The sequence below is a fragment of the Micrasema longulum genome, unplaced genomic scaffold (genome assembly GCF_059751315.1).
Source record: "Micrasema longulum isolate JH-2025_06_02 unplaced genomic scaffold, ASM5975131v1 h1tg000842l, whole genome shotgun sequence".
NCBI lineage: Eukaryota > Metazoa > Arthropoda > Insecta > Trichoptera > Brachycentridae > Micrasema > Micrasema longulum.
The window spans coordinates 300,712-320,078 of record NW_028278034.1 but is presented as its reverse complement, the minus strand read 5'-3'; the positions used below and the strand labels follow the sequence as shown (position 1 = coordinate 320,078).

The following is a 19,367-nucleotide window of genomic DNA, read 5'->3' as shown; positions in this document are numbered from 1 at the left end:
ACGGCAATCTCAAGGCGCATTGTTTTAATAGTTATTATTGAAACGACAGTATTATGATGGTTTTTTTGTTGATTGCGGGGCAAAGTGCCCTTATTATCAAACCTACCACTTCCATCAATGCATGCTTAGCAAAATTTGAGTAAAATATATCTTGGATGACTCATATGAAGAAGTGACGTCGTTCAAAGTAGTTCGTTTTTATTAAAATATTTTATATTATTTTTAATTAATTTTCAAGAAACTTTGCTGTACAATTTAATGTTCTAATTTTTACCGCGCGTAAGAAAACATTTTTTGTATTAATTTTCCGTAGGGCTGAAATAGGTACGAAACTGAATAATAACTCGTCGAATAAGTCATTTGTATGTTTTGAAAATGTTTTATACCACTGACGGTTAAGTGCAACAAGCAGTTCCCGAATTCATTTACCCTTTTGGGGATTATGACGTCAGCATCAGTCTAGTTAGAACTTTATGATAGGGATTAACAACAACGATATATCGTTGTTTAGCAGTCTAAGGGTTAATGCCAGTTAATATTATTTTAGTATTACCAAAAATCCAGTAAAAAGAAATTCGAATTTCAATAGATGAAAAAGAATCTGATTGGGATTTATAAAAAGCGAATGTTGTTTGAAAAAATTCAAAAACAAACTTTTTTTAATCACAAAAAAAACTACATCTTTCCATTTTTTTTGTCTATGCATTCTCGTCGAATGCAGCCCTGGTGCGTCGATGAAAAAAAGATTTATGCTTCTAACTTTTTTTTTACATCCTTTGGAAATTTGAATATCTACAAACACGCGCAGCGCAAAGATCTACATTTCGCTGAAAACCGCACGACAATCGGTTCAGCCGTTTAGGAGAAGTTCAGTGATATCACACGTACAGAAGAATTATATATATAAAGATATATTGCAAATGAAACAATTTTTTAATCTTAGCCTACAGTATGTATATTTTTTTTAATTTACACAGAATTCCTCTTTGATACAATAACATAATTTAAAAAAAGAAATGTATTCTTAAATAACGATTGCTCTTAAAAACAGTTGAAAAACAATAAATTCAAAATAATGTCAAACTGACAGTTGTAAAACGTTCCAAATTCCATTTTCAAAACCGAAATACAATAATTGAGGTCTTGACCACATAGATGAGTTATAAAAAAAAGGTTTTTTTCTGTTTTTGTTGAAAGAATTTCAAAGGGTCCAGTGCATTTTTTCTTTTGAAAAGGTGAGTTTTCTCTTCCACTATAGGGCAGCGATTAGCCGATTTTCCTCTGAAAGATAAAAAATAATTAAGTTTTTAAGTGATGCATTTAAATGTTACGGAAAATGCATGTCGCAGCTTTCAAAAATAATAAAAATAACACAACCTAAATCCAACTCAATGTTAAAAAATGTACAATTCATACAACAAATAATACGGGCCAAAATGGACACAAGTCGCTGGAACAATGGGCATAATCCCCCAGTAACACACGTGCGTTTCCAGAAATCACCAAGCAGCCAGTGGGCCACATGGCGACGCCGACGGTATCTACCTACTGTTTACAAAAGCTTCTCTTCGGACATCCATTTCCCTTTGTCGGGTAAAACGAAGACTGACCTCCAGACCAGCCCTAATCGCTTTAGAAAGAAGAAAAAGTCAATAAGATATTGTCTTAAATTGAATATTACAACCAGAACTATCTTCTTTTTCCAAAAAAAGATAATACAATCCTATACAAAAAGGTTTCAACTAAAGCATTCAATTTTTTTAAAGTATTACCGAAGGCATAATTTTGAGTAGAAATAAAGGCGAATGTCACAAAAATGTACGTGATTTAAAATGCTTGTATTTTATTTCAAAAACAAAAAATTAAAATTTGGCCGCGGCCACTTTAATGTTAAATGTATTATCTTCAAATTATTACACGAAATTTTTGTTCAATACTTAGTCTTTGTTGAGATCCCAGATACCCAAGTTTAGTCTAAATTTGAAAGGGCGTAATTTGCCGGTCTAAAGTAATTATATTTTTAAATTCATTTCAACAGAGAGGGAAACATTTTTGAGAAGGGAATATGGAAGTCTAGGCATTTACAGGGCTTATGACCTGTCATTGGCTGGTTTAAGTGGCCACTTTACACACTGTGTAACATTCACCATTCTGCCCATGTTTGAACATCCACATTTCCTCAACTCTTCCATCTGTTGACTTTTGTGATACTTCATATTAATGTTACTACATGGGTTCAAACATGGGCAGAATAGTGAATGTTACACAGTGTGTAAAGTGGCCACTTAAACCAGCCAATGACAGGTCATAAGCCCTGTAAATGCCTAGACTTCCATATTCCCTTCTCAAATTTTTTTCCCTCTCTGTTGAAATGAATTTAAATATGAACAACTCCCTAGGGAGGAAATCCAGCCAGTCTGCAAGCATTTGGACATAATCAAACATCGTTTAATTATATTTTACTTGCATAAAATTTTTAAGTATATTTTTTAACAGAAATACCTTTAAAAAATATTATTTTTATCTAATTTATGTTTTTTTTATTATTGCGCAATTAAAAAAAACATTCATTTTAAAATGGAAAAATCGTATGATTTCCTAATTTTGCGTTCGTTTACTGACTACAGCCTTAACCATGGAGTTGAAACAGTGCTTTATTTATTTAGTTTTTTACTGCTTACTTCTTGACATGAACACTTGACAAATTTTCTACTATGCTCTATGTTTACATTTACATTTTGTAAATTTATTGATATCATTTTAACTTTGCTAGAATTCCACTCGTCAACGCGCTTTGTAGCTGCACGATGATTGGTTATCTAGCTTTCATATATTACTAAACACACTAAACTTTCTTTTACAACTCATATTGAACATGTTATCAATAAATCCTTAAAACTCCTTGGATTTATCAACAGAAGCACAGCTGACTTCAAATATATCAATACCCTTAAAGCTCTCTTCTGTTCCCTGGTTCGCCCGCACCTAGACTATTCCTCTGCTATCTGGTCTCCATATTATGATGTTCACATCAAGAATACTGGATCAGTTCAACATCGATTTTTAAGAAAGATAGGCTGGAGGTTGGGCTTATCCAGAGACCAATATACGTATAATGAGTTGGAAACAAGCTTAAATATATCTTCTCTTCGAGACCGTCGAAATAAATCTGGCCTTCTAGTCCTATTGAAATTCTCAACTCACTCTTTGATGCGCCTGAACTACTGAGCTCGATAAAATTAAATATCTCAACTAAAAACCTCAGACAAAACTGACTCTTTCATACCGATAACCATAGAACTAACTGTGGTTTCCATTCCCCTATGCCCAGAGTTCTCAGGTCTGCCAACAAACATACCAGTCTTGATTTCTTTGATAACAAGTTGTCTTCTTTCAAACAATCACTGAATCAAATGCAATTATAAACACCTCTCTCCCGCTTCCACTCCCACAGAGTCTACTATATACCATTCTGTCTTTCTACTTTATTTATAATAATTTTCTGTGTCCATAAAAATGCCCATTGGGCATATATATAAATAAATAAAATATATAAACTTTAAAATACCTAATTTTTGTAAATGCGCTTAGTAGCTGCAAGATCTTACTCCTTTTTATTACTCATATTTTTTTTAAATATCATTAATACGCTTAATTTATTTGTCAATTTTTAAAATGTGTAAATCTAAATCGCTAACTGTCCATGCGCTCTGTAGCTGCAAGACGTCCTGTAATCTAGCTCCTATCTGTTATAATTTTTAATTGATCTCAATTGAAAACGAGGAACTAGAATCCCAACCGTCCATGCGCTCTGTAGCTGCAAAGTGTGCTGGGATATTTATTTATTGTACAGCGCCTTAGAGGCGATTTTAACAAAAATGGCACTATATAAATTATCCAACTATATATATATATATATATATACAGTTCTTCATATCGGCTCAAAAAACCCCAAACTTAAATATAGTCTAAATGGTGTAGATTTGAAATCTGTGAAAGACCAGCGAAGGTTCTAAATAAAAATCATACAAAATTGAAATAATAGGTATATGGTGTCGGCGATTACCTTCTACGGCCTTCTTCTTTTCCTCGGCGAGTTTGGCGTCGCGGATGACCTTGAGACGGGCCTCCTCGGCGCGGATGCCGACCTCACGCTTGGCCAAGCGGTTCTGGTGGAAGGCTCCGTAGGCCACGCCGAGTCCTAAGAAGCTCCATCGACCGAACTGAATAAATAAATAATATTTATAAACGTCGTGGGATCGGCCAGAGTCTCTTCAATAATAACCAGAGACGGATACAAATTATATTTATTATCGGTGACAACAATCTGTTCTAGTGAGAATAGATGGTGCCCAACATAGAATCAAGAATAGTCCAGAAACCGCATACGCGCATCAAACAGAAGGCGATTAAACTACTCTTAAAAGAGTAGTTTTACGTTTTGACCCATTAGTTTCTTTGTAGACGTCGCTCAGTATGCAACTCCTGATTTGAATTCAACTATGCCGTGTTGTGTCGCTTTAAACTTTAAAGTTTAGAAATACAGCTGGGATCAAAAACAAACAGAATAGGATCACAATTTATGTGTAAGTAGCAAATGCATTACTTAAAAATTGTTTTTTTTTTTTAAAGTAAATATGGAAGTCCGGGCATTTACAGGGCTTATGACCTGTCATTGACTGGTTTAAGTGGCCACTTTACACACTGCGTAACGCATTACATATTTCCTTTTCAATAATGTTTTCCCTCTCTGTTGCAATAGATTTAAATATGAATAACTCCCTAGGGAGGAAATACAGCCAGTCTGCCAGCATTTGGACATACTCTAACAAATTACAACAGGGATGGAGAATACCTTAAATAAGGGAATATGGAAGTCAAGGCATTTACAGGGCTTATGACCTGTCATTGGCTGGTTTAAGTGGCCACTTTACACGCCGTGTAACATTCACCATTTTGCCTATGTTTGAACATCCATATTTCTTCAATTCTTCCATATGTTGATTTTAGTGAAGTTAAAGAGCTGAAACCTTTATTGTTGCGAAGAGATTCATCTGACTGAATTATTTCCCGTACTAGGCAACGGCTGAAAACAATTTTTCAATTTTTAAACTTCTTCTTGGACCAGTTGGTTTCATTACAATATTTGAGTTTGTCCAAATGTTCATAGACAAAAGACTGGATTTCTCATAGGCAAAATGGTGAATGTTACACAGTGTAAGGTATTCTCCATCCCTGTTGTAATTTGTTAATGATACTGAGATGGTTAAAACTCTAGGAAATTCAAAGACGATAATTTTTTCACTGTCATGTATTAGAGGGCTTACACGCTATACTTGACCCGTCGTGTAGAACAAATTGATGGCAAAAGAATGGTGAAACAGATATATACGGCGAGAAAGAACGTCTCGTCATGGCAAGAGCGGACACAACCGAAAGGCACATACGACAAGATGTACGGATGTGGAAGAAGCTAGGGACGTATGTCAGGATAGACGTGTGTGGCGGTCCATCCTATCCGCCTACCCCGAGGGTAACGGCGTGATGGTAGAAGGTAGTATCGGCTAAAATTTGTAAAAACTATTCAGTTACATAATGACGTTTCGCAGATAACCTAAAATGGTACACTGCAAGGTTTTGACGGCGACGTTCTTAATTGAAAGGGTAGCAGATTATAACATTTATTTCTTACTCTGATTAAGGGCGAGACGCGGACGGGGGGTCCCAAGGGTAGGTCGGACATTTTTACGAAAATTTAGAATTGCCCAGAAAATTTGACAAAAACCTAGGCGAAGGCGGCCGATAACGATGTTACCAGGAGTAAAGAGTATTTTTTTTAAATCATAAAAATTATGCATAGGTAGATACTTAAATTTATTGACATTTTTGAGAAGGGAATATGGGAATATACAGGGCTCATGACCTGTCATTGGCTGGTTTAAGTGGCCACTTTACACGCCGTGTAACATTCATCATTCTGCCTATGTTAAAACATTCACATTTCCTCAACTGTTCCATCTGTTGACTTTTGTGAAGTAAAGTAGCTGAAACCTTCCCTTCTCAATAATGTTTTCCCTCTCTGTTGCAATAGATTTAAATATGAATAACTCCCTAGGGAGGAAATACAGCCAGTCTGCCAGCATTTGGACATACTCTAACATTGTTGTAGGAATTATCGGCGTGCGTACATGAGAAGATGCATAAATTAGAAGAAGCGAAGTCTGTATGCAAAGACAGAGTGATATGGCATTCTATCCTCTCTGCCTACCCCTACGGTGAAACGTCGTGATATGATGGAAGTCTAGGCATTTACAAGGCTTATGATCCGTCATTAAATATTAATAACTCCCTAGGGAGGAAATCCAGCCGGTCTGCAAGCATTTGGACGTACTCAAACATTGTTGAATTAACTACTTGGTAGAAGAAGTATAAAAATTGGAAAATTGTTTTAGTAGGTGATTTGGTTCAGCCGGATGAATCTCACCCGCGTTATAAAGGTTTCAGCTCCTTTACTTCACAAAAGTCAACATATGGAAGAGTTGAGGAAATGTGGATGTTTAAACGTAGGCAGAATGGTGAATGTTGCGAATGCGCGGTATGATCGATAATTTTGAGATTATGACGAGCATTGGTTTGTATGTTCCCGATAATTACCAAAAACAGCGTCAGCACAGATTGTTTCATATTCCGATAAACAGGACCAACCTGCCGTAGGAAGGGCTAGCGCTACGCGGAACAACATCGCTCTTGATATTGATCTGTTCCATGTATGTAGGTAGGAAGGTGAAAAAGCAAATGAACAAAGAAGAAGAAGAAAATTTATACTAAAGTTATTGATGGCAACACTGAATCCCAGAATTTGACGTTTTACCTTATTTTTAACAATTGCATAACCTCAAATTGGAGCTCGTAGTTACTGGGTTTAATTTCATCAAGAGGACGCTTAAATAGCGGCAGAATGTCTAACTCCCGCTTGTTTTTGCAGTCCGGCTTCTTGAGAGCTCCGCTGGAGAACGGCGTCGGTAGACACGTGTGTCAATTGCAGAGAATCGTGATAAAATTTTGTAAAAATCATGGTTCCAGTCGAGGCGTGCGGTGAGTTAAATTAACTAACTAACTAACTAACCATCACGCCATTTCCCCAGAGGGGTAGGCAGAGAGGATAGAACGCCACACCACTCTGTCCTGGCACACTTCCTTCGCTTCCTTCACATTCATACATCTTCTCATGCACGCACGTCGATTATTCCGACTTTTCACATGACCACTTTCAAGAATTTGTTGTACTTGATCATGCCATGTCTTTCTCGGCCTTCCTCGACTTCTACAACCGGACACATTCGCATCATAAATCTTTTTATCCGTTCTTTCATCATTCATTCGCTCCACATGACCGAACCATCGCAAAAGACCTTTCTTAATTTTGTCGATAATGCTTAACTCAGCCTTGCATTCTGCTCTAATTTTAAAATAATAATTTATATTTATAACCCTCGGGTGAAAGGCGGTCTGACTTTTTATTTATTTTATTGTTATAAACGGCAAATGTGCCTTTTACAAAAAATTATAATACTAATATTTGGCTTAATATATTTTTTTATTTTATAAAAACATAAATTTCCCTATACCCAAGATTTATAAAAAAAATCAATATTTATATTTTTACTTTATTAGAATTCAATTATTTTTCCCCTCTCCTGCATTCATAATAAATTAGTGTGAAATCTGTAATTTTTAATTATTCTTTTGTACCTTGTTTTATATAAAGATTGTATGATTTCATTAAGAAATAAATAAAATATAAATATATTATGTTTGAAGTCCGAATCGATTCAATGTTTTTAAACAGGTCACCTGACTATGAAGCTAAAACCGACAAATGTCAAATGTGACCTGTTAAATTGGCCTACTATACAGTCCTTAAAATATAGCTTGATTAGAATGACAGCTGTCAAACTAATTTCATTAGTGATGGGAAATTACTGATCACTGATCAAATCGATTTTATCAGCAAAAGTTTTTGCACAGGATAAAACACATATTTTAAAGACTAGTGGCATACTTCGCACGATTTTGAAAAAAAATATAATTGTCGTTGCACTGGATGAGCGGCTTGTTTAATTTTTTTTTTTTTTTAATTTCAGGGAATTCCTGGAAAACGACCTCATAAACTTTGCCAGGGATCAGCCCGGCGTCGCCGTTTATGTCAAACCGAGGAGACATCGATCGCCCGTCTTGGTAGGAGAATACTGTACGTATTGCAAATGTCCTTACTTTAAATTAGCCTGTAACTTTATTTTCTTTATTTATTCATTTAAAGATATGTATTACAAAAAAATAAATCATTAACAACATATCCCTATTTTTTATGAGGATACAACATAATAGAAAGTGGAAGCATGCATATTATTAAAGAACATAATTAACATACTACAACAGAGATGAAGAACATTTAAAAGAAGGTACTATAGACGTTTAGGCATCTACAGGGCTGGTTTAAGCGGCCACTTTACAGACTGTGTAACATTCACCATTCTGCCCATATTTGAACATCTAAATTTCTTCAATTCTTTCATCTGTTGATGTTTGTGAAGTTAAAGAGCTGAAACCTTTATTTATGCGGGTGAGATTCATCTAATTATTATGACCTGTCAATGGCTGGTTTCAGTGGCCACTCTACACACTGTGTAACATTCACCATTCTGCCCATATTTGAATATCTAAATTCCTTCAATTCTTTCATCTGTTGATTTTTATGAAGTTAAAGAGCTGAAACCTTTATTTATGCGGGTGAGATTCATCTAATTATTATGACCTGTCAATGGCTGGTTTAAGTGGCCACTTTACACACTGTGTAACATTCACCATTTTGCCCATATTTGAACATCTATATTCCTTAAATTTTTTCATCTGTTGATGTTTGTAAAGTTAAAGGGCTGAAACCTTTATTTATGCGGGTGAGATTCATCTAATTATTATGACCTGTCAATGGCCGGTTTCAGTGGCCACTCTTTTATTTATTTATAAAGGTTTCAGCTCTTTAACTTCACAAACATCAACAGATGAAAGAATTGAAGGAATATAGATGTTCAAATATAGGCAGAATGGTGAATGTTACACAGTGTGTAAAGTGGCCACTTAAACCAGCCATTGACAGGTCATAAGCCCTGTAGATGCCTAGACTTCTATATTACCGTCTCTTAAATGTTCTTCATCTCTGTTGTAAAGTGTTAATATAAACGGCTCCCCAGGGAGTTGAATCCAGTCCTTGTCTACAAAAATTTGGACAAACTCAAAATATTGTTGATAAATTACCTGGTCCATGAAGAATCATAGAAATTGATTAAATAATATTTTCAGGCGTTGCCTAGTCTAGTATGTAGGTGAAATAATTCAATTGGATGAATCTCACCCGCATAAATAAAGGTTTCAGCTCTTAGACTTCACAAACATCAACAGATGAAAGAATTGAAGGAATATAGATGTTCAAATATAGGCAGAATGGTGAATGTTACACAGTGTGTAAAGTGGCCACTTAAACCAGCCCTGTAGATGCCTAGACTTCTATATTATTGTTTCTTCATCTCTGTTGTAAAGTGTTAAGTAATCCTGTATGATATATATCTATATGGTTAAAAAAGCTGTCAAAAGTGGCACACGATCTGTGTTAAAACTAATTCTGACAATAGTTCGTATTGGCGCTAGGTATTCGAAAGGTCGGGTGATTTCGTAGGGCACGTGATGGACAGTTAATTTGAATTTTATTTAGGAGCTGGGACAAATCAGTAAGACTGTTAATAATTTTGTACGGGAAAATGAGGTTTATTAATGTTCTTCTTTTTTCAAAGTTAATAAGTTTGTGAAAGTTTGTAGGACATTTCAAAAGTGTCATTATTCAATGGATAACCCTGTCGTGATCGACTGGTTGGCCACTGCTCCACAAAGGGTCTAATAAAATGATAGTCCGGGGTATTCATTCCCTTTATTTTTAGTGAACGGGGACCGCAAATGGCTCAGCCTCAACAACAAAGACCGCGGAGAGGTCGGCGGCTGGATAAACAACCTCCTCGGCGCCCCGGGCGACGACGCCCTCCGCTGCCGCAAGCCGTCCGCCACCGGCGCGCCGTCCGTGCAGGGCCCCTGGCTGCCCCGCCAGAACCTGGCCGACGGGACCGCCCCCCGCCGCAGCACGCACAGCCCGGCCATGAGGAAGCTGGAGGCGCTGGCGAAGGAACAGGGGATCCCGGTGCCGGAGGAGCTGAAGAAGATATTCGCGCAGTAGCATCCGCGTTCAATAATGTATAATGTTTGAGTTTGTCAAAATACTGTCGGACGGAAGACTGGGTTTTACACAATATGTAATTATTAAGATTAACAAACTAGAACAGAAATGGATAGCGTTTAACATAAGTATCATAATTTCCTTTCCACACTTAATAGTGCATAGGGACTGCATTGGTTCACCAACTCCAGCGTATCTCGATCATTTTTACTACATGAAGGTACGATGATCAGTCTTGCGCTTCGGGTGCCAGTCCTGGGATTAAAAAACATTCTGGTGTAAAAACACATTTTTAAATATATTTTCAATCTCGACCATCTGGGGAATTGAACCCGAGACCTCTTGCATGGTAGGCAAACGCGTAACATAAGTATACATTGAAATAACAATAGTTTATTAACAAAAACAACAATTATTTTATCTAAAACATTTAAGTTTGTAAGTGAAAATTCTTGATGGAAGTTCATTGTAATTTATTATATAAATAAAACACGAGTGATACTTTAATCCACAAATTTGGAATATCCAGTGACCGGTTTCATCGCTTTCGCGACATCTTCGAGACTGGTATCTTTATTAAAAAGTTAAATGTATTTATACAGAACAGAGGTAAGGATACATAATTCAAAGTTATATGTAAGTAAATTAAATAAAGTTATTTTTATCTTAAGGATCATTATCGACAAATTTTCTTTGGGTTAACTAATGAATTGATATAATGCTATTTTAATGAGTTTAATTTACTAATGACTTTTTACCCTTTGTTTTTCAGAAATCATTATTTATAAAACCACACTCACGAAGGATGAGACACCAAAAATAAAATAAAATACTTAAACTCATTAAAATAGCATTATATCAATTCATTAGTTAACCCATAGAAAATTTGTTGATAATGATCCTTAAGATAAAAATAACTTTATTTAATTTACTTACATATAACTTTGAATTATGTATCCTTACCTCTGTTCTGTATAAATACATTTAACTTTTTATTAAAAAACCAGTCTCGAAGATGTCGCGAAAGCGATGAAACCGGTCACTGGATATTCCAAATTTGTGGATTAAAGTATCACTCGTGTTTTATTTATATAATAAATTCCAGATTTAAAATTGAGGGTATGATAGTCTAAAGAAGTGGGATTTTAATTGGGATCTGAACTGACTGGGACTGTCGATGATTTGCAAGTTTGAAGGCAATCGGTTCCAGGCAGAGGGGCCGGCGGCGGCAAAAGCGCGATCTCCAAATCTGGCGTTTGGGGAGCGCCGGATTTCGACAAGTTTTCTTCTCCCCGAATCAAATGCTGACCTCAGAGTAGATTTTCTTTGCCATGTATTTTCCCTAATACAAAGCTCCGATCGGTATTTCGGAGCCATTTCATGAAGGGATTTGAATGCTGTCCAGCACAGCTTGTATTTTATTCTCTCTGGGCTTTTGACCAGTGCAAATCTCGAAGATGTCGCGAGATGTGATAATATTTGCTTACTCCCGTAATAAGCCTCGCCGCTGCATTGAAAACAGATTGAAGTTTGTGTATTAAATAAACTTGTTAAAATTGTTCTTGTATAGAATTTTGCCATTATATTTGTGTTCATTTTAGGCCGGCGTCAAACTTCGAGGTTTAAATTAAAAACACAGATACTCAAAAAAATATATTTATATTTAAAATAAATTAAAACAAAATATTTTACAATTTAAATAAAAAAAGTACTTAAACATATTCAATGCATTTTTGTAATTTTTTATACAAACTAAAGTATGTCGGATGATTTGTCTTATTCCTAATTCAGCCTACTTTTACGCAAAGTAAGATGGATGACTTGTCTGGTTATTCCCCCGGTGAGTCGACCCACATATCGCACTCCGCCCCCGTCAAGGGTGCTATAAGATATTTAAAAGAATTCAGAATGCAGTACACTGCGCCAAACTGCCATAGCTAAAAAGTTCATAACAACCGCATACAGAGTGGATAATGTCACTCTGAAGTGATATTTATCTACATATAATGTTTTGCAATTCCGTAATACGAAATTTTTGTATAAAAACGCACGGTAAAAATTAGAGCATTGAATTGTACGGCCGAGTTTCTCTAAAATGTATTGATAAATATATGATAACAATGTCAATACAATGTGGAAGTTCAGTGCCTAGGGAAATTGGATATAAAAATGTTTTCTTGAAAATAAGAGCATTTAATTGTATGAAAAATTAATCAAAATAAACTACGTCACAAGCTCTTCTGAATCAAATAATGTTTTGCGATAGATCACCGGTTTGCGGGAAGCCAACTCAACAATCAGGACAACTCACCGAAGAGAGCATGCGACGTCACACGCGGGGTAATTTCAAAATTACGAAACTTGGAGCTGATAATGATGCATAAAAAATTTTGGACCTTTTTCATTACATAGAGTAAATTGTTTTAAATTGATCTGTGGTCAAAAATTGTTAATGTCAATATCTTCCAAGTAATTTTTTTTTTTGGATTGACGCATTTAGACTTGTGGCACTTTTGACGGGGGGGTGCGATATTATTTTAATATTCCCATTCTCCTGGTAAGTTGACCTGTATCTAATTCTAATTCCCGTTCTATAAAAACAATCTCTTGTGCCCGATTCCCTTTTTTAAAAAGTACAAATGGTGACTTCTGCGTGCTTTTGATTCTCGTTCGGGGGACACAATGGAATGCTAAGGAATAAGTAGACTCGTGTATGTTCCTAATCCCCCCTCTGTTACATAAAGTACAAATAATGACTTGTGTCTGATCCCAATTCCCATTCTCCCGAGTAAGTTGACCCGTAACTGATTCTAATTCCCATTTTCCTGTAGTCCTTAAAACAAAGCTCGATTAGACTGACAGTTGTCAGCAAAAGTGACGACGTAACTTTGTAGTGACGTCTAAGGAGTGATTTATATTGACACACGAAACATCATTTGTATCTGGCGTGTTCATTTATTTTTTTAATACAATGCTTGACATATAAATCAACATGAATGAATCAAATCAGCTTTAAAACTTAAAAAAAATAAAAATTAAACCTAATTATTAACATTTAAGTTTGTAAGTGAAAATTCTTGATGGAAGTTCATTGTAATTTATTATATAAATAAAACACGAGTGATACTTTAGTCCACAAATTTGGAATATCCAGTGACCGGTTTCATCGCTTTCGCGACATCTTCGAGACTGGTATCTTTATTAAAGAGTTAAATGTATTTATACAGAACAGAGGTAAGGATAGATAATTCAAAGTTATATGTAAGTAAATTAAATAAAGTTATTTAACCCATAGAAAATTTTAGTTAACCCATAGAAAATTTGTTGATAATAATCCTTAAGATAAAAATAACTTTATTTAATTTACTTACATATAACTTTGAATTATGTATCCTTACCTCTGTTCTGTATAAATACATTTAACTTTTTAATAAAGATACCAGTCTCGAAGATGTCGCGAAAGCGATGAAACCGGTCACTGGATATTCCAAATTTGTGGATTAAAGTATCACTCGTGTTTTATTTATATAATAAAAAACTAATTATTAACGATGTTCTTACAAGGTTACATCATTTTGCAAAAACGTTAGAGATGGGACAAATTGATCAATGTAAATCGATCGAATAAAAACTAATTCATTTGATGTTGTTCATGAAAAAAGTATAAATGTCTTATTTTTTGGTGAATAATTGTCTTAAGCGCACTATAATAGGCTTGTTTTTGCGTTTTTATATCAATTTTCGGAAACAGAGTTTCATGTTTGCATGAAAAAACTGATAAAATCGATTTGATCAGTGATCAGTAATTTCCCATCACTAATGAAATTAGTTTGACAGCTATATATATATAGTTGGATAATTTATATAGCGCCATTTTTGTGAAAATCACCTCAAAGGCGCTGTACAATTAATAAATATCCCAGTACGCCTTGCAGCTACCGAGCGCATGGACGGTTGGGATTCTAGTTCCTCATTTTCAATTAAGATCAATAAAAAATTATAACAGATAGGAGCTAGATTACAGGACGTCTTGCAGCTGCAGAGCGCATAGACAGTTAGAAATTTAGCCCCCATTTACACATTTTAAAAATTGCCAAAAAAGTTTATTGCATTAATGAAATTTAAAAAATATGAGTAGTAAAAAGGTGTAAGATTACAACACGTCTTGCAGATCACTGGTGACATCAGTTTAACAGCTGTCATTTTAATCACGCTATATTTTAAGGACTAAATAAGTAGGATCAGACTGTATTTTTCACCTTCCTAGCAAGCTGACCTGTATCTGATTCCAATTCCCATTCTCCCTAGTAAGTTGACCCGTAACTGATTCTAATTCCATCCTAATTCCATCCCATTCCACGACCCGTACTCGAATCTACTTTCCGACCCCCAGTAATTTGACCTGTATTTCTTTCCGATTCCCCCCTCCCCAGTAAGTTGACCTGTATCTCATTCCCCTATATAAAGTACGACGGACGTCCCCCATATGATACAGACGGTGTATGAAGCTAGCGGCGTATATACAGTGAAGAGTGATCGCGCCCGTCCCTGTCCCCCGTTTCCAGTTTTGTACAGTGCGAGAAAGAGACCGGGAGACCAACAGAGTGCGTCCTACTCCCCCTTCAGCCTCCGACTGAACTCCTCTTGCTGCATCTCTTTCCATTCCTTTTTCGCCTTCATTCTCTTCAGCTGCCCGTCCCTGTAAGAAAAAAATTCACAAATTAACGAACGGCACGCTATTTTTATTCAGTCTATTTACAAATAACTTCCTCATTTGACCCCATATTATTTATGTAATAGCTGTAAAAATCTCAAATAAATAAAAATATATTTAAAAAAAAATATTAAATAGAATATTATTGCAAAAAATTATTTTTTTTATTTTTTATTTATTTAATTTTACAATACGCCCGAGGGGCATTTACAAAAAATATACAGGTAAGTACAAAACTTAGTAAGTAAAAATATAAAAGATAAACAACGCTTTTTTGTATACATGTAAAAACAATAAAAAGCATAAAATAAAATTAAAGATTTTAAACCAAGAAAGGAAAAAATTACAATGTACGAAGCCTATGTCAAAAGTAAATTGAGTTACATGATCGCCTTCTGCGGAACTGGCAACAAGACAGACATAACAAGAATACAAAGACAACAAAATAAAATTCTTAAACTAACATACAACCTACCCTACCTGACCTCTACGACTGAACTGTACAAAAAAACACACCAGTTTGACATAAACTACTTGACTAAAATTGTGCACAAAATAACACTGGGAAACATACAAGACGACGACATAATATTAGTCAAAAATGCTGACATACACAAATATAACACCAGACAACAACAACACTATCATATTGAAAAAGCAAAGACAAACACAGGGCAGTCAAAAATACTACATAATGGACTTAAACACTACAACGACCTACCTTACTACTTGAAAACTTTTAATGGAGACAAATTTAAAATCAATCTGAAAAAGCACATTATGACTGAACTAACTAGACTAGACGAGACATAAAATGACTAGACAATATACAATTTCTAATGTAACCCTAACGGGTTTTTTAAAATTGTAAATAAATAAAAAAATATATATATGGATATAAGAAAAGTAATTGAATTAAAAAGCAAATTGTCAATTACTTGTAAAGAATTTAAACAAAAAAATAATTATATTTACATATACTTATAAGTATAAAAAAAATGGTACCAACAAATTATTAACATATTACAACAGAGATGAAGAACATTTAAGAGAAGGTAATATAGAAGTCCAGGCATCTACAGGGCTTATGACCTGTCAATGGCTGGTTTAAGTGGCCACTTTACACACTGCGTAACATTCACCATTCTGCCTGTATCTGAACATCTATATACCTTCAATTCTTTCATCTGTTGATGTTTGTGAAGTTAAAGAGCTGAAACCTTTATTTATGCGGGTGAGATTCATCTAATTGAATTATTTCACCTACATACTAGACTAGGCAACGCCTGAATATGTTATTTTTTCCATTTCTATACTTCTTCATGGACCAGGTAATTCATCAACAATATTTTGAGTTTGTCCAAATTTTTGTAGACAAGGACTGGATTCAACAGAGATGAAGAACATTTAAGAGAACTTTAACTTCTTTAACTTCACAAACATCAACAGATGAAAGAATTGAAGGAATACAGATGTTCAAATATAGGCAGAATGGTGAATGTTACACAGTGTGTAAAGTGGCCACTTAAACCAGCCAACGACAGGTCATAAGCCCTGTAAATGCCTAGACTCCCATATTCCCTTCTCAAAAATGTTTTCCCTCTCTGTTGCGGTAAATTTAAATATGAACAACTCCCTAGGGAGGAAATCCAGCCAGTCTGCAAGCATTTGTGCATACTCTAAACATTGTGAATTAAAAAGCTAAAAATATATAAACATAGATATAAATGTATTTGTTTATAAATGACCTTAAATAAAAACTATGACTCAATGGGAAAAGGGAAAAAACAGGAAAGAGGAAAGGAGGAGAGGTTAAGGAAGAGAAAGGAGATGTTTCTTCAGACGTGATTTAAACAGAGATAATGTAGTAACATCTTTGATGGTGGTTGGGAGATGATTCCACAGTGGAGCCGCATGGACACTATATGAGTCAGAGAAGAAAGAGGAATTGTGGATGGGTATTAAGAGAGTTCCTCGAGAATCAGAACGAAGAGGTAAACCATGAACTGATAAGCGTTGAAATTTTTCACGCAGGTATATAGGAGCGTTAGGACTATAAAGTACATTGAACAGAAGTGAGTCTAATTTTGAGCCATTTCAATTGCCTTTTCATTTTTTTCATTACACTATTTTTGCATTTCACTAAAATCTACTTTGGCAAACAAATGTTTATCGCAGGAGGCTAAACTAGCAGTTCACAACGGAGATCTAGTTCCAACTCTAATGTATGGGAGCGAAGTATGGAATTGGAAAAATAATGATGAAAGTAGGTTGAATGCTGTCGAAATGCGATCCCTCAGGCCAATGTGTGGCAAAACGATGTATGATAGGTGCACAAATGTCGAGATCCGCGAAGTGTGCAAGGCTGAGACACGCATTATCGACAGAATCAAGAAAGGGGCGCTGCGTCGGTTCGGACATGTAGAGCGAATGGACAGCGAAAGAACGACTAAAAGGATCTACGATGCAAATGTTGATGGATGCAGAAAACGAGGAAGACCGAGAAAGACATGGCACGATCGAGTCCATCAAATACTTGAAGATGGACATGTCAAAAGTAGGAATAATCGGCGTGCGTGCATGAGAAGATGTATGAATGTAGAGGAAGCGAGGTCTGTATGCCAAGATAGTGTTATGGCGTTCTATCCTCTCTGCCTACCCCTACGGGGAAACGGCGTGATGGCTTGTTGTTGTTGTTGTTTGTCAATTGCCTTCGATAATCAGAAATGTGGTCATATTTCCTAAGACCAAAAATGTACCTTATGCATGTATTCTGAAGTCGTTCAAGTTTATCGAGATGCTCACAGCTTAAATCAGTCGTGGAAACATCAGCGTAATCCAGAATGTTATATTACGATGTTCACATCAAAAATATTGAATCAGTTCAACATCGATTTTTGAGAAAGATGGGCTCGGGAGATTGGGCCTATCCGGAGACCAATATAGGTATAATGAGTTAGAAACTGGCTTAAATATATCTTCTCTTCGAGACCGTCGAAATAAATCAGACGTTCTAGTCCTATTTAAAATTCTCAACTCACTCTTTGATGCGCCTGAACTACTGAGCTCGATAAAATTTCCGAGCCCCTCAAAATTTCATTGGGAGTACCACAAGGATCGGTTCTCGGACCGGTTTTGTTTATTATATACATAAATGATATTGTCGAAACATTATAATATTCAAAAATAAGACTCTTTGCAGACGATGCCTTAATATATATATCGGGAGAAAATTATAAAACAATTATGGACAGACTAAATCATGATCTTAATAGTGTATCACTGTGGCTAAAAATTAATAAATTAAAATTAAATGTTAACAAAAGTAAATATATGAATATAGGAAACAAAAGAATAGAAATTACACCATCAATTGTAATAGAAAATGAAAAACTTAATGAAGTCACTGAAATTAAATATTTAGGTGTAATGTTGGATTCAAAACTTACATTTCACCAAAACGCTAAGATGGTAATAAATAAGATTGCAAAAACAATATCAACTTTGGGAAGGATCAGAAGATTTATTGATAAGGACTCCTGCAAAACTATTTACAGAGCAATTATTGAACCACACGTTAGCTACTGTAGTAGCATTTTATTTTTATCAAACAAAGAAAACATAGATAAACTAACTGTATTACAAAATAAAGCCTTTAGAATCATTTTGAAAAAAAACAGATACACGAGGGTAAAGTCGATGGTAAATGAAATGAAATTATTAACATATAAACAAAGAATATTTTACAATACAATGATATTTGTTTATAAAATTATAAACTCTAATAAAAAAACAGAATTTTGGAAAAAAATTGATCGGAACCAGCGTGAACACGATCACAATACTAGAGAAAAGAACAAAATTAGACTTCCATTTAGGAAAAAGGAAAAGTCACAAAATTCCATTTTATTTAAAGCAATTAAAAAGTATTACGAAATGGAAAAAAATATTTATGAAGAAAAAAACATATCAAAATTTAAAATAATGGTCAAGACATATGTGATAAAAATTTTATAAATTAAATATATTTGTAATGTTATTATTAGAACACACATAACAATATGTATGATATGTGTGCCCTACTTTAAGATTTAAATAAAAAAATAAAAAAATTAAATATCCCAACTAGAAACCTCAGACAAAACTGACTCTTTCATACCGATGACCATAGAACGAAGTATGGTTTCCATTCCCCTATGCCCAGAATTCTCAGGTCTGCCAACAAACATACCAGTCTTGATTGCTTTGATAACAAGTTGTCTTCTTTCAAACGATCACTGAATCAAATTCAATTATAAACACCTCTCTCCGAGTCTACTATATACCATTGTGTCTTTCTACTTTTTTTTAACAATTTTCAATCTATAAATA

The 19,367-nt window shown here is 34.9% G+C and overlaps 3 protein-coding genes across 5 annotated transcripts in view; 1 reads left to right on the top strand and 2 right to left on the bottom strand.

Moving 5' to 3' along the window:
* Positions 1-230: 230 nt before the first annotated feature.
* Positions 231-5,807, bottom strand: LOC148278690 (ATP synthase F(0) complex subunit e, mitochondrial-like). Its single transcript, XM_088231006.1, has 3 exons — positions 5,693-5,807; positions 4,067-4,223; positions 231-1,281 (listed from the first exon to the last, which is right to left on the bottom strand). The coding sequence occupies exons 1-3, from the start codon at positions 5,741-5,743 to the stop codon at positions 1,253-1,255; spliced, it is 237 nt and encodes a 78-aa protein (XP_088087132.1). The 5' UTR covers positions 5,744-5,807; the 3' UTR covers positions 231-1,252.
* Positions 5,808-6,856: 1,049 nt separating this feature from the next.
* Positions 6,857-10,391, top strand: mRpL43 (mitochondrial ribosomal protein L43). Its single transcript, XM_088231032.1, has 3 exons — positions 6,857-7,095; positions 8,145-8,251; positions 9,993-10,391. The coding sequence occupies exons 1-3, from the start codon at positions 6,959-6,961 to the stop codon at positions 10,280-10,282; spliced, it is 534 nt and encodes a 177-aa protein (XP_088087158.1). The 5' UTR covers positions 6,857-6,958; the 3' UTR covers positions 10,283-10,391.
* Positions 10,392-13,614: 3,223 nt separating this feature from the next.
* The window catches only part of Gpat4 (Glycerol-3-phosphate acyltransferase 4), a 48,718-nt gene continuing 42,965 nt past the window's right edge, over positions 13,615-19,367 (bottom strand). For all 3 annotated transcript variants that reach the window (XM_088231029.1, XM_088231030.1, XM_088231031.1), the window contains one exon: positions 13,615-14,981. In XM_088231029.1, coding sequence (XP_088087155.1) covers positions 14,894-14,981 — 88 coding nt within the window. In that variant the 3' untranslated portion in view covers positions 13,615-14,893. The remainder of the gene's footprint in view (positions 14,982-19,367) is intronic.

Coding starts and splice junctions, on each gene's coding strand:
- LOC148278690 (XM_088231006.1), bottom strand. CDS start 5,743: ATGTCCGACCTACCCTTGGGACCCCCCGTCCGCGTCTCGCCCTTAATC. Junction 4,224..5,692: donor GCGTCTCGCCCTTAATCAGA/GTAAGAAATAAA, acceptor TTATTTATTCAG/TTCGGTCGATGGAGCTTCTT. Junction 1,282..4,066: donor AAAGAAGAAGGCCGTAGAAG/GTAATCGCCGAC, acceptor TTTATCTTTCAG/AGGAAAATCGGCTAATCGCT.
- mRpL43 (XM_088231032.1), top strand. CDS start 6,959: ATGTCTAACTCCCGCTTGTTTTTGCAGTCCGGCTTCTTGAGAGCTCCG. Junction 7,096..8,144: donor GGTTCCAGTCGAGGCGTGCG/GTGAGTTAAATT, acceptor TTTTAATTTCAG/GGAATTCCTGGAAAACGACC. Junction 8,252..9,992: donor CGTCTTGGTAGGAGAATACT/GTACGTATTGCA, acceptor CTTTATTTTTAG/TGAACGGGGACCGCAAATGG.